The sequence below is a fragment of the Polyergus mexicanus genome, unplaced genomic scaffold (assembly GCF_030449975.1).
Source record: "Polyergus mexicanus isolate NDT 795.1 unplaced genomic scaffold, iyPolMexi1.0 SCAF_8, whole genome shotgun sequence".
Taxonomy (NCBI): Eukaryota; Metazoa; Arthropoda; class Insecta; order Hymenoptera; family Formicidae; genus Polyergus; species Polyergus mexicanus.
Genome location: NW_027223328.1, coordinates 4,597,102 through 4,613,420, shown reverse-complemented (window position 1 = coordinate 4,613,420; position 16,319 = coordinate 4,597,102). Strand labels below are relative to the sequence as shown.

At 44.0% G+C, this 16,319-nt stretch overlaps 3 protein-coding genes and 1 pseudogene across 3 annotated transcripts; 2 read left to right on the top strand and 2 right to left on the bottom strand.

Annotated features, from left to right (window-relative positions):
- Nucleotides 1-4,073: 4,073 nt before the first annotated feature.
- Nucleotides 4,074-4,676, bottom strand: LOC138935795 (uncharacterized). Its single transcript, XM_070300627.1, has one exon. It carries the CDS (start codon nucleotides 4,674-4,676, stop codon nucleotides 4,074-4,076), a length of 603 nt encoding a protein of 200 aa, XP_070156728.1.
- A 4,943-nt stretch (nucleotides 4,677-9,619) lies between these two features.
- LOC138935794 (ribonuclease Y-like) lies at nucleotides 9,620-10,423 on the top strand. The gene is made up of 2 exons (XM_070300625.1): nucleotides 9,620-9,876; nucleotides 10,030-10,423. The coding sequence occupies exons 1-2, from the start codon at nucleotides 9,620-9,622 to the stop codon at nucleotides 10,421-10,423; spliced, it is 651 nt and encodes a 216-aa protein (XP_070156726.1).
- Nucleotides 10,424-10,937: 514 nt separating this feature from the next.
- LOC138935793 (uncharacterized) lies at nucleotides 10,938-12,974 on the top strand. Its single transcript, XM_070300624.1, has 2 exons — nucleotides 10,938-11,284; nucleotides 12,971-12,974. The coding sequence occupies exons 1-2, from the start codon at nucleotides 10,938-10,940 to the stop codon at nucleotides 12,972-12,974; spliced, it is 351 nt and encodes a 116-aa protein (XP_070156725.1).
- Nucleotides 12,975-14,830: 1,856 nt separating this feature from the next.
- On the bottom strand, nucleotides 14,831-15,555 carry LOC138935519 (uncharacterized; annotated as a pseudogene).
- Nucleotides 15,556-16,319: the final 764 nt, after the last annotated feature.

Genomic DNA, 16,319 nt, shown 5'->3' with positions numbered 1-16,319 from the left:
TTGCTTCCCATTAATAGGAATACGTTTAGGAAAGAGAATTTAACAATTTTAATTATACGAAATAGCGTTTAATATTTATTCAAGATAAAAATATAATGATGTCCAGAAATATGCTCTTTTATAGCTATATGATTTTATATATTATTGTAGCCGCGCCTTCGAATTACACGTCCACATTAACAGAATTTATTTGTTTCGCCGATCGGAGAGATAGGACGTAAATGATTTGAGCGGGTTTAGTTTGTTGAAAAGTGTTTATTCCTTTCGGCACCAACTCCCGGACCGTCTTAGGTAATCGCACGCGACAGCAAGATATAATCGGACACGCGAATTACCGTTTTAACTATAACTATATGAGCGTTAGACTTTCGGTGTGCTCCCGGTGAAGGCTTGCAACGAAGTATATTAACGAAAAGCCCTTCTTTTCGATCCACGTACAATAGTTCCAGTCGTTACGTGTACCACAAAAAACGGAATTTCGATCGTTCGATTCCGAGAGCCAATCGGCTATCGACAACGAGGTGTTTGTCAGAATCGAACGATACGAAGAAACCACAAAAACGGAATGAAAACAAAGCCTCGAACGTAACGTCTCGCTTTAGAACGTTCGAGAAGCAAAATTAATAATATAATTTATAAAACTCTTACTTTCTCGAACAATTATAAATAGGCGGTTTTCAGGAATTTTCTTTTATTTTGTGTAAATCACGCTACAATTGTACAAAATCGCTCCTCATTAATAGAAATACGTTTAGGAAAAAGAAATTAATAATTCTAATTGTAAACAGTAGCGTTTAATATTTATCAGAGGCAAAAATACAAAGATGTCCTGAAATGTGCCATTTATTATGTAAATTCGTGGTTTTCAGGACATAATAATATTTTTGACATTTATTGTTACAGTTGAAATATTTGTAACATTTTTAATAATGATAATAGCTATTATTTAATTTTGAAAATTACATTCCAACAGATTCAGTTATTTCATATTAAATCTATTGAATAATAATATATAAAATACATAATATATAAAATAATATTGTTCCGATAGCTGCCATTATATAGTATGTGGCAGTTTTAAGGATTTCAGAAAAATCAGAGACAGTGAATATGTTTTGAGAACTAAGCATAATATGAAGACAATTAGTTAAATAAATAATGTCAAAATTAATGTTTGGTAACCTAAGAAATTTCTCTTCGTGTATTTATTATATGTATCTGTAACGGCTAATTGTGATAATTGTGCCTAATTACCAGGGATTATGAATAATTATCAATTTTATATTTCATACCTATATATTTTTATACATAAAATATTAAATATCTATCTCTATAGTAAATGTTTTTGAGTAATCTTTGCTTAGTATTTTTTCATACACAGAATGAATGACAAGAATCTTTTGAAGCGATATGGTATAAAAGATAATTTTGTATTTTTAAAATTTTGTATGCATATAATCAATGAAAAAATAATTTTTTAAATTATTAACTTTAAATATTAATTTAATTTTAATTTATAACTTCTGTCATTCATTATTTTATTAACTTATTCATTATTTTAGTGTTTTATTTTATTTAATTTTTAATTACATTTTCTATTATTCCTTTTTTTTTCTCTCTCTCTCTCTCATGATTTAATATTAACATAATTTTTTATAAAAATTAATAACTTCTTATTCATAAAACTTATTATAAAATTAAAAAATATGAAAATCATTTCTTAATATACTATATCATTCAATTCAAACAATTCTTTTTTATTCTGCGTATGAAAAAATAATTAAGCTAAGATGATCAAAAAGTGCTATATAGATAAATATTTAATATTTTTTATTTTAAAAAATATATTGATATGAATTATGAAATATTTAAAAAAAATTAATTAAATCGAGTTATTAAATTAATTAATAAAATATTTACTCTTCGATTATCTTATGCGAATATTTTTGCAGTATAATTAAATAAAAATAATATTATAATTTTATATAATATTATTTAATATTATAATTATATTTAAAACTGTATTGCTTTAATAAAACAATCCATTTTTTCTTACAACTTTGATATAAGTATATAATATAAAAAAGCTGTAAAAAAACATTTAAAGCTTTCACGCGTATCAAGCAGCGCGTATCGTTGCCCATCGTCTTTGTTGCCAGCTTGGCAGGAAAGGGATAGAAAACCATATATCTGTCTTTTTCTGCTATCCGAAACTAACCAAAGTGCCGAGCTCATATGTACGCCGTTTTTCGATTGGTGCGTTATCCCATCTACCACAATTTGGCGCGTTGCGTTTCTCTGGCATCACTGCATGAGATGCTTTGTCTAAGAACATTTCGGTTGATCTTTTAAAAGAATCATTTCGTTTTGTATGTACATGGCTGAATCACATTATGTGAAAAATGTCACAATATATATTATTTTTTTGTAATTATCATAAATATTATGTAACAAATATGAAATACGGAAGAATGAACGTTAAATGTACAGTTAATAGGAATCGTAAGAAAAGATGTATTTTGCGTACAATTGCACAGAATAGTAAATATGATAGTAGGATAGTAAGGCCGGTTCTGGCTCAGTTTGTCGTGAGTGTGAGAGAGAGGGTACCGTTGGGGAGGAAGAGAGAGAGATAGTTTCGGAGCAGTTTGTAGGCGCCCGTGGGATGGAGATCGGGCTGGGCGAGTGAATGGGGGTTAAGTAGGGTGAGAGAGGAAGCGCGGCCGGGGGAAGCGGTGGGTACGAGTCGCCGAGAGCGCTCGAGAGATGGCGTTCGGGGGTGGCGGTTCCTCCCGATTCGACCTTGACGCGACTCGTTCTTTAGGGGCGCGCGCCGCTTCTAGCGCGCGATCCGCTGTCGCGATTCTTTAGAGACGCGCGCGACGCTTCTAGCGCGCGATCCGCTGTCGCGATTCTTTAGGGACGCGCGCGACGCTTCTAGCGCGCGATCCGCGAGCGGACGGCGGGCGCCCGGTGTCGAGGGGGCGGGGGATCGTCGGTGGGCGGTCGAGCGGACGGAGGGGCGTCCCTCGTCGCTCTCCTCTTCTCGAGGCGCGCATTAGCGGCGATACGAGCGCGCTTGTCGCTTTAGCGAGACGGCGAATCTTCGAAAGGTCGTGGAATAAAGAGACATCGTCGTTCTAGCGAAAGAAGAGAAGTGCTTTTATTGTTTTTATTGTTTTTTTAAAGGAAAAACGCGGTTCGTTCGTATAACGTGTATTTTGCAACAGTATAAGTATAACTAATACATTCATGATTAAATTTATAGATTATATAATTGACTCGATACATTATATATAAAGTTTAAAATATATAATTAAATTTATAGATTATATAATTAATTCGATACATTATATATAAAACTTAAATTTATAGATTAAATATACAATAATGTAATATATAATAATGTAATATAATTTATAATATAATTTATAATATAAAATCAATCGCGCATATCGCGCAAACGATCGCGCCGCTCGAACCACCAATCGTGCAGTTTGCACGCGTTCTCTAACGCGCAATTCTTCGCGTGATATCCGCAGCGAAAGGCCCGCGAAGCGTTTAGAGTCTCCAGACGTTCGATGTCTTCGTAATAGGCGTCGATAGTCTCGACGGAGACGGCTATGTCGCGATCGTCGGCGACGTTTCCTAAGATCTCGATCAGCCACTTCTTCTTCTCGTGACCTTTGACGTAGGTCCGTACCGTCGAATCGGAGCTAGATCCTCGACATACGGCGTCTCGAACGAGTCTCTTCATCGACCCGTAATTCGCGTGTCCATCGTTCCACTTTAGCTGATGATGATTCGATATCAGCCAACACGCTCGCGATTTTTCCGCTCTCGTGAGCAGATCCCACGACATCGGCGGGCAAAAGATGTGATGCGTCAATTCCACGCCATTTCTTAACACGGCTACTTCTTTCGCGACGAATTTTTCGTTATCTACGAAACCTTGAAGATCGACAAAGATCGGCGCGTCCATCGTCGTTGTTAGCGATACTCGAAGTGTTTCCTTCTAGATTTTTTTCTAAGCGCTTTATTCTTTCTCCGTACTTTTTCGAATATCGTCGCGCTTACACGATTCTGCGCACGACGTTAGTGAGCGGATTGTACTCTACCACTCGATCGTGAATGATAAGACAGTAGGCTGTGGTGTTAGAGGGGATGTTCTCCTTGCAGTCGAACTCTATGCAAACGTCCACGGTGGCGCTCTTGATCGACTCGTTCTGTCGAGAACAGTCGATGACTACGAGCGGGCCGTGAGTTAAAAATTTATTTAGATTTAAGAGCGCTTCGTCGTTGTCGCATCCGTAGTACGTTTTTCGAAATTTCGAATACATATTGTATAACACGGCGACTTTATGCTTATCGAAATCTAGATTCACGTCGTCGTAAGGATAAAAATCGGAATTAAGATACAGTTTGACATTAGTTAGTTTGCAATCGTCGAATAAAGAAGGCTCCTCGGACAGAACGTTCTTCTTTCCAGATTGTAGCGCGAAGATAACGTATCGCGGTTTCTCGAGTTGCGTCGCCCACGAGTGTTTGGTCGTGCTCTGTAGAAGCGGAAACTCGTAGAGATCCCACGAGCGAAAAGCGACGCTCAGATATCGTCCGCTATCTAACGTGCGCAATAATCTTAATTTATTAACATCATTCAATACTATATGAGGCATTCGCCATTGTATCTTTAACAAAACGATTTTAGGTTCTTGTGTTTCGCGCAATATGACGCAATTGTTATCGTTGCGCGCTCGTATTAGAATAAGTTCGTGTCGCGCGTTGATCACAACGCGCTTGTAATCTTCGCAAAAACCTAATAGCACGTTGAGAGGTACGCAAAAGTTAAAATTCCCGATCGACGAATGAGTTGTCTAATAAATCCCATCCAGCGTTTTTTAATATTTTGCTTCTCTCGACCGTCAGCGACGCGTAATTCTTAATCGTGCTCGTTATTCCAACGTTTCTGCTTCGATCGATCTCCACACCGTCGAGCTCGTAGCGAATCTCCTCGAACATAAACGCCGCGCAATTGTTCACTAGTCTCGTCACCGATGCGATTTTCCCTTGCGCGCTCGGCGCCTCCTTCGACTCGAGTCTGCCCTCGACGTAGAGAAAACTGTCGCAAGGCAACGTGTACAAATCCTGCTGTTGTATAGGAATTCGTATCTCATCGCTATTCTCGAACGTAGTATTGGCGTTAGGGTTGTACGTGTGAGTCTCGATCTTGACGATGCGATCGTCGAAGATCGGCTCCCCACCGATACTTAGAATGTCGCACATTCCGCTTTTTACGAAGAAGCGGTCCTCGGCACGACGAAACCCAAAGAGCGCAGAAAAGCCGCATTGACGACGGTCAGTCTTCCTCCCTTCTTCCTCCTCTTTTCCGCGTTTAGAGGTGACGCGACGGCGACGACGGGCGCGTTTCTCGCGTTCGATCCGTTCACTACGAGCATCGCGCGCTTCTCTACCGTTTTCGCCGCACGTGTAGACGAATCGTGATTCGTGACCTCGCCGCGAAAATCGATCAATTTTCCGTTTTGGTCCACAACACGCACATTTATATCGGTAATGGTCCGCGCGATGATCGGGAGGTAAATGATCTGCGTTGGAAACTCCGACACTTTATATCCGGGTGGAACGTTGGGTGCGAATTCGTGTATAGTATGCGCGGATTTGTCGTTATGATACGCCCCTGTCGTGACGTTGCACTCTACTCGAATGAGATTAATGGCCATAATATTTATCGGCTTATCGGACACGTACCATTTATTCGGTTGTAACACGCGAGACGAGAAACCCAGTAGCGAATCGATATTATCGGGTTTTGTGAAATTTACTCGATACGCGCACTTAATTTCGCTTCTCATAGTGTTATCGTTACCGCGAAGCGTTATAGAATTTTCACTTTTATCGCCATTCTCATCGTCTTCAAAATAGTCGTTGCCAACATCGTATATATAATCGTCATCGTTCATTTCCGGTTCTTCGTTTTCGCGCTCTCGTCCCTCCTCTCTCGCTCGTCGTTTGTGACGAATCACAGCTCTTAGATACGCGTTTATAGCGCTTAACTCGTAAGATCCTACCGGAATCGCGATAATCTCGCCATTATCGTCGAAGTAAAATTTATTATTCGCGGAATTTACATTCGGTATCGTATTATAAGTTTCGAAATTGGTTAAACCTAACTCGTAATCGTCGTCGTTTAAATCGAGAGGCGGAAAATAACTTGCCGCGAGAACGCTGCTTCGTCCGGAAAGAGTGAGAGTCAGCGACATGATCGGCGAGAGCGATCGAACTGCGCTCGATCGACGAATAACAGTCGATATTATAGTCGACGATTCCTCCAATCGACTCCTCGGAGAAATCGAAGATTAAATTGTCCGCAGATATTCTGATCGCGCGTCTGCTCGGAGCGACGATTGTATCGAATGTTCGCGTCGCGCCCGAGATAACGCGCGAGTTCGCGCGGAGGACGAAGATCGCCGAAACCGTCGTAATAAATCGCGTCGCTCTTTTTTTTCGCGTACGCCACCCAATGAGTACCCGTTCCGGATGCGTCGTCTAAATTCACAATACCGCTTTCGTCGCGGCGCGCTCGCGACGGAAGCGCGTCGCGCATAAACACACCTCTAAAGTGAGGCACGCGCGAGAGTATCGCCGCGCGATTTAACTGTTCGTTCGTCGTTGCTCCGACGGATGGAAGGATCTCTAGCGTCTGTTTACGCGAAGTTTTTTTTTAATTCCTCTTCTTCTCGTCGAGAACGCGCCACTCCCGCGCTTGTACGGCGCGAGATATAAACCGCGACCCTCCATCGCGCGATCGTGGCGCTGCAACTCCTCCAGCTGTCGTCGCGCCGCTTTGCGATCGTTCACCGCTTTCGCGATTCCCGCCGCTCCCCCGGCTAAAGAACCGAGAGCTCCCAATAACGGTAGCAGGGGCAAAAAGCCGCCGCGTTTCGTTATCGGAAGCGTTCTTTACCTCGTAACGGTCGTCCTTCTTTTGCTCTTCTTTCTCTTGATTCTCGTTGCACCCATTCCAAGTTTCGTCTTCGATTTCATAGCCATCCATACAGCCGCCGCGGCGACTCTCTCGCCGAGAGTCGAGTCTGTAGCCGCGACGCGCTCGCGCGCTCTCTTGATGAGCGCGCGGTCAGCGATGTGTCGATCGGCGAGCTCGCCGCTCCGCGAGTACGCGATATCGTGCTCGCGGCAGGCCGCGTCCAGAGGATTGACGCCTCGATCGCCTCGCGCGAGTCGTTTTGCGAGACGGGTACCCGGCCCGCAAAATTGATATCCGGGTATATGTAGTTCGAAAGGGAGCGCGTTTATCGCTCTATTCAACAAGCCAGCGCCACGGCTCACACTGTACCGCCGTTTCGCGAATTGCATTCGCCGCAATCTTTAACGAGCGGCGCCGGACCGTCGATATGCGTTCGTTGCCAGGGGCGATTATAATGCTCTAGACATCGACGGTAGCGCCGCACCTCCGGATCCACTTATATATTCGGGCATTTTCTCCCACAATCGTTCCACGTAGCGACCGAAATGCTTTAGTAAAATTATTTTCGGAATATACCGCAATTGATCGGTGGTGAAATCGAAAATATCGTCGCCATCTATTAGTAGGATAAACATCTCGATTCACCGCGCGCGATTCGCTACTGCGCGATCGGTGGCGATCTATTCGTATATAAATAAAAAGGTCTCGCCCTGCCTCGCGCGAGTGTACCGCGCACGCGCGCGGCGAGAGGAATGCGCTTCGTGCGGCAACCGATCAAGATAAAGGTGACGAACCTCGACAATAGGACGCGACCGTCGAAAGAAGCGCGCAGACACGGTCGTTTATTACCGAGTGCTATTCGCTGCGTCATTTGCGGGCCCTCTAGTTGCGGCAAAACGAACGCGTTGATAAGTTTGTTGGAGAGTCCGCATGGCGTACGCTTCGAGAACGTTTACGTTTACTCGAAGTCGTTGCAGTAGCCTAAATATCAATATTTAGAAAATTTATTAACACCGATGGAAGATATAGGTTATTTCACATTTTTTAATAACTTTGACGTTATTCCGCCCAGCGAAGCGCTCCCGAATTCGATATTTGTGTTCGACAAACAAGATACTATCAGGGAGTATTTCGCTATGGGTCGACACTCGAACGTCGATTGCTTCTATCTGTGTCAAACGTACGCTAAAATACCGAAGCATTTGATTCGAGATAACGCAAATCTGTTAATTCTCTTTAAACAGGACGGCACTAATTTGCGTCACGCGTACAACGATCACGTGAACACGGATATGTCGTACGAGAATTTTCACGCGCTATGTCGCGCGTGTTGGCGGTATAAATATGGTTTCTTAGTGATCGACAAAGATAGCGCGCTTAGATACGAGGGTTTAACGACTTCATTGTACCGTAGAGCGATCAGTCGTCGCGGATACGTCGAACGCGCCGATCGCTCTCTCCCGCGAGTTAGAAGAATCGACGGATATCGGTGAACGCGAAAAGACGGCGAAAGAGATAGCTAAGACGCGCGCGTCGATTCGTAAAAAACATAGAGCATTGAAGACCGGCAAAATGGAAAACGAGATCGCGATAGAGAGTCGCTTTAAACCGATCGTCAAACCGCTGCGGCGCATCGCTGATCGCGCCGAGCGAGACGAGATAGAGCGAGACGAAATTAAGCGCGAGACGATAAAGCGAGATGTGATCGACGCCTCGCCCTCGACGACGAGCGTCGAGGAAAAATGGAAGAACGAAGCGCTGACTCCTGTTTGGAAAAAACCTAAGGCGAAACGAATACGCGCGCGACGACGATTGGACGCCGTCTCTACTCCATTAAACGAGTATTCCGTCGAGAGAGATCCATTCGCGCGAGACGAAACCGAGGAGGAGGAAACGTTCGAATCCGAGAGTCTCGAATCGCCCTCGACGCTCGAAATACCCGTCAGACAAATTCCGCGAATTTCTTAAGGTCGCGAAATATCGTACGGTCGACTAGGACCGTTAGGGCGAAAGTATATGGGGACTCTTCTCGGCGGAGAAGCGCCGAACGAGATCGATCACGTTTACGGAGTTTACATCGGCGAGAAAAGCGCGATGCTCGGCGATAAGCGATTCGACGTAGACGCGAATGATTCCATATTCATAGATGAGATTAAATACATCGGTACTCCCGGTTTGTACGAATTAATCTTTATGAAAATTCCTAATAGTCTCATATATACAGAAAAGGATAAATTAACATACAGAAGTATATTGTTAACAACGAACGCTCATAGACGCTATCATGACGCTAAAAAGTCTGTCTTAGGAAATAAAGGATACAAATACAAATTCATTATCGCTCCGCTTATTCACGGCAGCGGTGCGAAAAAAACAGGCGCGGGTCGCATACTGTCGACTATGCGTGTCACGAACAATAGAATCGATTACGTCTATTGGGACGATCCGAAAGAATTAGTGGATCGTCTGCGATTGTTGGACGCTTCGCGTCGAGCCGGCAACAACGTTCACGAAAACGAGATTCTATCGATAATCGAGGAGCTTCGCGAGACAGGAGCGATCGTATAAATCGAACCGTCGCGTCGACGACCGTCGCAGTCGTACGCGGAATTCGCGATGTCCGTGAGCAAATTCGGCACACCTCTAAGAAACCGAGGCTACGACGCGAGAATCGGAAGACTACGTCCGGCTATCGAGTCTCTGCGAAATTACGTGCGCGATAACGTGCTGTGTCTAAGCTCTTCCATCGAATACGACGCGAGAGAGCGCAAGATAAAACGCTTGGCTCAACCTGAGGAGGACGCCGACGCGACGAGCAAAAGCTACGTCGAGGAAATCACATCGCCATTGAGAAAAGACGCGGACGAGGCGGGGTAGGGCGTCATTCTACTGTTCACGAGACTCGCTCAGCTCGATAGCGCTCTGGGTAAACGAATAGACGTCGCGGAGAGTTTCGTTTTCGAGATAAAAGCGCGCGATGACGCTCTGAGTAAACGAATAGACGCTACGGAAAATTCCATTTCGAGAATAGAAACAAGCGCTAACACTCTAGATAAACGGATCGATGTTTTGGATAAACGAATTAAAGGTTTAGGCGATCGAACCGAGGCCGCGAAAAATACTATATCGCTCAACGCGGCGGAATCCTCGACGAGAAACGCGAGCGATCATAAAATAATGTTCAATCAAGGTAAAGTAATACAAGAACTAACCCAAAAATCACGCATCGCGGCGAATTCCGCGGCGAAATCCGAGGCGAAGATACGAGAATTGGAAAATTCAACGTCGCGATTGAAGAGAGACGCGGACGAGCTATCGGGAAGAGTGAGGGAACTGGCGAAGATTAGCAGGAGCGGCGAACCGCTCGAAAGAGAGATTCCACCCAACGCTATTCTCGAGAGAAAGGGAAGAGAATTATGAGCGTCGAAAAACGAAGACTAGTCGAGGAATTGCATGCGCCCGCGAGAAGAAACTTCCCGCGTCGTCGCGTCGCGGTGCGCGGGTACGACGACCTATGGCAGGCGGATGTGGTCGAGATACGTCCTTACGCGAGACTCAACAAAGGCCACAACTACATACTTACCGTTATCGACGCGTTAAGCAAATACGCATGGGCTGTAAAGCTTAAGAGCAAAAGCGCGAACGAGGTTACCCGAGCGTTATCTAAAATAGTGCGAGACTCTAAGCGGTGTCCGAAAAATCTGCAGACCGATAAAGGAAAGGAATTCTACAATGCCGATGTGCGAAATTTCGCGAAGAAGCGAGTGAATCATTACTCGACGTACTCGGTGATGAAGGCGTCGATAGTCGAACGATTCAATCGTACGCTCAAAAACTCTATGTGGAAGTACTTCACGCTGAACGGAACGTGTGGATCGACGAGTTACCTCGACTCGTCGAGAAATATAACGCGCGAAAACATCGCACTATAGGTATGAGACCCGTCGACGTGATTCCAGCGATCGCCGATAAACTTTTAAATACTGTATACAGCAATATAAAGATCGCGGCTCCGGCGAAATTCAAAGTAGCCGATCCGGTACCCGTCAGCAAATTTAAGACGATCTTCGAGAAAGGCTTCACACCCAACTGGACTACAGAGATTTTTCGAATAACTAAGATACAACGGACTAATCCCGTAACGTATCTGTTGAAGGATTCGCGCGGCGAGCCGATCGCCGGAGGATTCTACGAGCACGAGTTGCTGCGCGTCGGCGATCCCGACGTGTATCTCGTGGAAAAGGTGCTGCGTCGAAAGGGCGACGAGGTTTACGTGAAATGGTTAGGAATGTACGAATCGCACAATTCTTGGATAAATAAAACAGCTGTATTATGATAAAAATGTATTTTTATTAAATAAAACTACATATATTAAATATATATAACTACATATATTAAATATAACTACATATATTAAATTATTATCGCGTTCCATACGAGTTCTCTCTCGCACTCCATATAAATTCTTTCTCGCGCCGCTACGCGGCCGCCGCGTCCTGCGTTCTCTCTTTCGCGCTTTATACGGACTCTTTCTTACGTTCTATATGTATTCTTCATCGCCTCGTTAAGCGAACGTATCTCGCGGTAACCTTTTTTCGCGTTGCTCGATATATAATACTTTCGAAAACATAATAAAGAGTCATGAAAATCATTGATCTGTCTAACTCGCGGCTAATCTCGACCTGATTTGTGGTAAGCTTCGTTGCGTTCTCTCTCGCTTGCATGTAGCATGATATATGCTCTATGCGAATGAGAGAGAACGCAAGAATTTACCAAATCGAGTCCAGATTAGCCGAGACTTAGACTGAATGGTGGTTTCCATGATTTTTTATATTGCAAAAACACACGCGAGTTCGTCTTTTTGGCGTTATATACGAATTTTTTCTCGCGTTCTATACGAATTCTCTCTCGCGCCGCTACGCGGCCGCCGTATCCTGCGTTCTCTCTTTCAAACTTTATACGTGCTCTTTCTCGCGCTCTATATACATTCTCTATTACGTCACTATGATAACATCGTAACTCGCATTAACACTTTTTTCACATTACTCTATATAAAACACTTTCGAGAGCATAATAGAAGGATCGTGAAAATGTCCGATCAGTCCTATTTATAATAGATTTTAACAAAATCTATTACATATAAGACTGATCGAACATTTCCGCGATTTTTTATTAAAATCTATTATAAATAAGACTGATCGAATATTTCTGCAATTTTTTTATAATATAGAAATACTCGACCCACCCTTGTTATTTCTCTCTCGAAACGTTTTATTAAAGTAAACTATATTAAAGTAAACTATATTAAAGTAAACTATATTAAAATAAACTATATTAAAGTAAACTATATTAAAGTAAACTATATTAAACACGAATATTTATCGCATTTTCGGATATACAAATTATATTATTTATAAAAACAAATTATATTATACGCGCAAAACGCGCGTTCTTCGAAACGATTCGTAGAACGTCCACCGATGTTTCGAGTCTCGAAATTCCAAATCAAAGAATACAAGCCTGTGATGTAAAACTTGTATATATTGATATGAAATTTAGAAACGCGTCTCTTCGCGATAATTCGTAGAATGTTAACCAACGTTTCCTCATCGCGCGAAACGCGCGTTCTTCGAGACGATTCGTAGAACGTCCATCGATGTTTCGAATCTCGAAATTCCAAATCAAAGAATACAAGCCTGTGATGTAAAACTTGTATATATTGATATGAAATTTAGAAACGCGTCTCTTCGCGATAATTCGTAGAATGTTAACCAACGTTTTCTCATCGCGCGAAACGCGCGTTCTTCGAGACGATTCGTAGAACGTCCACCGATGTTTCAAGTCTCGAAATTCCAAGTCAAAGAATACAAGCCTGTGATGTAAAACTTATATACTTTGATTTAAAATTTAGAAACGCATCTCTTCGGTATAATTTTTTTCTTTTTGAGTTAAAAACATGTGTTTCAGTTAGAAGTTCTTCTCGAACTATTATCTTCGGCGCGATCGCGAAATATTATATCGAAAATACGATAGTAATATATTATTTATAAAATATGTTTATACTAACAATAAACTACTAAAGTTTGAATGTTTTAAGAAACGTTTCCGATAGCGTCGTAGATAGAATAGCGAACGCGCCTCGCAATATTACGAAACGCTCGCGAGTTCGATCCTCGCGAAACGCGCGCTCGTTATTCTCTTCTATCGCGCTCGCGGAGTATTTTATTAAACGTAAATAGTATTTTCTCGATATACGTTTTTTCGCTCCTTACAGCGGTATTTTATAATGTCCCCACGGTAACGTATCCGTAGTTCCCGATATCGCGTATCGCTTGTCATCGTGCGGACTGAGCGCGATCTTTAACTCCGACACTGTATACATCTCGTGTAACTCGGATCTTATACAAAACTGCTCGCGCTTCATCTCGATCCCCCGTCGAAGACAGCGCGCGTAATCGTCGAACGTTATCGTTCTCGCGACGACGCCGCTCTTAACACCCTTGATCCTTTTCGTATCGCTTCTACCGTCGACTCGCAGCGCGTACATCTTCGCTCTGAGTCCGATAAATTCGGTCATAATCGCGCCAGCGTTCTCATCCTTCATCGCACCGGGTATTTTCTTATTAGCGAGAGGCATACCATACGCGTTGTCCGTCGCGTAATCACTCATATCGAATCTGTCGATATCGCGCTTCATATTCTCGTACACGTTCTCGCACTCGACGCGATAAATGAAACTATCCGTGTCGGTGTACATTATTCTACACTTATCTCGATACAATGGTAGCATGTACTCGTAGTGAAATTCGTACAAACGAATCTTAGATATGTCGAGAATGCACATACCCACATAAATCGGTTTGTTGAACTTAACTTCGAGTTTGCGCAATTCCACGGCTACGAGATCCTCCGCGAAGACGCTTCTACTGTGAAAGTTCGGCTTCGCGATCATCGCCTCCGCGCCGTATCGCCCGTCCCATCGAGTCACGAGTCGAATGATTGCGCACGTTCTTCATAGTTTTGCCGAACACAGCGTTATTCATCAATTTGTATAGATTTTTCTCGAACTCGTTTTTCGCGTTAATTCGTAATCGCGTATTCAGTTCGATGTATTCGCGCAACCATGGAGATTGCGCGAATCGCAATATTCTGTGTATTTTCGTAACGCGTAATCCGTGTCGAACGCATTGCTGCAGATTGCAATAATATATTACGTGACGGCTCTTATCGTACAGCGTGGCGAGAAGCTTCTCGTCTCGTTTTCCGGGCGGCTTATCGCGCGTCGGGCAGAATGGCAAGTCAGCGTGAGAATCGTGAAGGTCGGACGGATACGCAAGGTCGACCTCTAGAATGTAACCGATAGGCGAGTTCGGTGTCATGGACGTTAAGTCGAGTGGCCTTCACTTGGACACAGTACAATTGGACACGGTGCAAATGGACATGTTACAAATGGACACGAGATTGTGCACACGGTTCAATTGGACACAGTGCACTTGGACACAGTAATTTTGGATACAGTAGCTTTTGGACACATAAGAAAATACGCATCGTTTACTTGGACACCGCTCAATTGGACACTGTTCATTTGGACACCGTTCGTTTGGACACAGAAAGATGCGCACCGTTCATTTGGACACCGTTCGTTTGGACACCATTATTTGCCCACCGTTCGTTTGGACACCGTTCATTTGCCCACCGTTCGTTTGGACACCGTTCATTTGCCCACTGTTCGTTTGGACACCGTTCATTTGCCCACCGTTCGTTTGGACACCGTTCATTTGCCCACCGTTATTATCAACATCGCGCGACAATTCTTTTAATTCGTACTCACCGATTGCATATATGCGATTTATGTCGCCTACCGCTCAGTTGCGAGCCAACGAGTCGCGACAGATTCTTGATCCACGCGAAATGCGTCGCGTTATCTCGTCGCGTCGTATCGTAAAAATACAGCAGATTAATGTGTCTGTCCTTTTTATCGTCAGTGAGACGCAGAGGAACGACGCGGCAACCACCTTTTCCCTCCTTTTTATCTCGAACGGTGTACACATTGATAGATATGTCGTTAATACACTCGAATCTAGTAATTTTGTTCAAACTCATAGGAAACTTAACGCCCTCCAGATTCAGCACTGTCGTGTAATGCGGGTACGAAGATTCCCGACCCGCGTTTTTTTCGGCTGGATACAGAGCGGCGACCACCGCCCATGCGAAACACGCATTGTCATTAGATTGCACGTTTATTACCGCTCTCTTCAACATGATCTCTCGCGGTAATTTAACGTGGCACCCCGCGCGCATAGGATTGTATCTGTTCACGTTCACCGTTAAATTGAATATTCGTGATAACGCCCATCCGCTATCGCGCTCCTGAAATTCCTCCAACGAGGCTAGAGTAGCGTCGACCACTCGCTTCTCGTACCACTCTCGCAAGTCGGAAAGAGGTAGAAGCGGATAATTCTTCGTGACGATATCTTAACACCGATCTTGTCGCCCGAGACGAACTCGCCGATAAACGCGGTATTGATCTTAACACTGTTATATCTATCCATAACATCGCGTATTTAATCGAGCACGGTATCTCTAGCGTCCTCGAGAAATCGCCGAGGTTCGATATAATCGAAATTAATAACCGCGCCGGTTAAAACACGTCTAGAGAAAGCCGTCTCGATCTCGGACCACGAGAATCCCTCGCGTCTCTCTACACCGCCTCCCACGCGTTCGAAATGTCGACGCAGATCGTCTCTCGCGCCCGTCAATCGAACGATTCGAGCGATAAGAGAATTGATCGCTCTGGTCGATCTCCCCCGGCGTTCGCCTCGACACCTCTCCCGCAGAGACTCGAGACACTCGTCGCACCGTCGCGCCCACGCGCGATACGCGTCCTCCGTCGCGACGTCCCGCGCGCTATCGAGAAGATCGCGCGCCTCCATCGTTTCTCGATTCGTCACTCGTCGTCTAACGAACGCCAAGATTTTTTACAAATAAACCACGTCTCTTCCTCGTCGGAATTCTCGATATAGAACAAAGCTCTCGTCTCACAGCCGGCGCACCAATTATTCGACACGTCGAAAACCTCGTCGACGAGATCGCAAGCGGGCACCATCTCGCTATACACCGTTTTCGTCACGTGCGTCGATACGCTTTTCGCGAAACTCGAGTTATGCGCGCAATACGCGCAATATCTCTCGTCCTCCTCGAAATAATTTTCGTTCTCGAATCGGAACTTAAAAAAACAATGCACGACGTGATTCACCTCCCACGAAAATTTCGGAATTCCGTATCGCCGTTTCCAATTGCGATAAAGCAAATAACT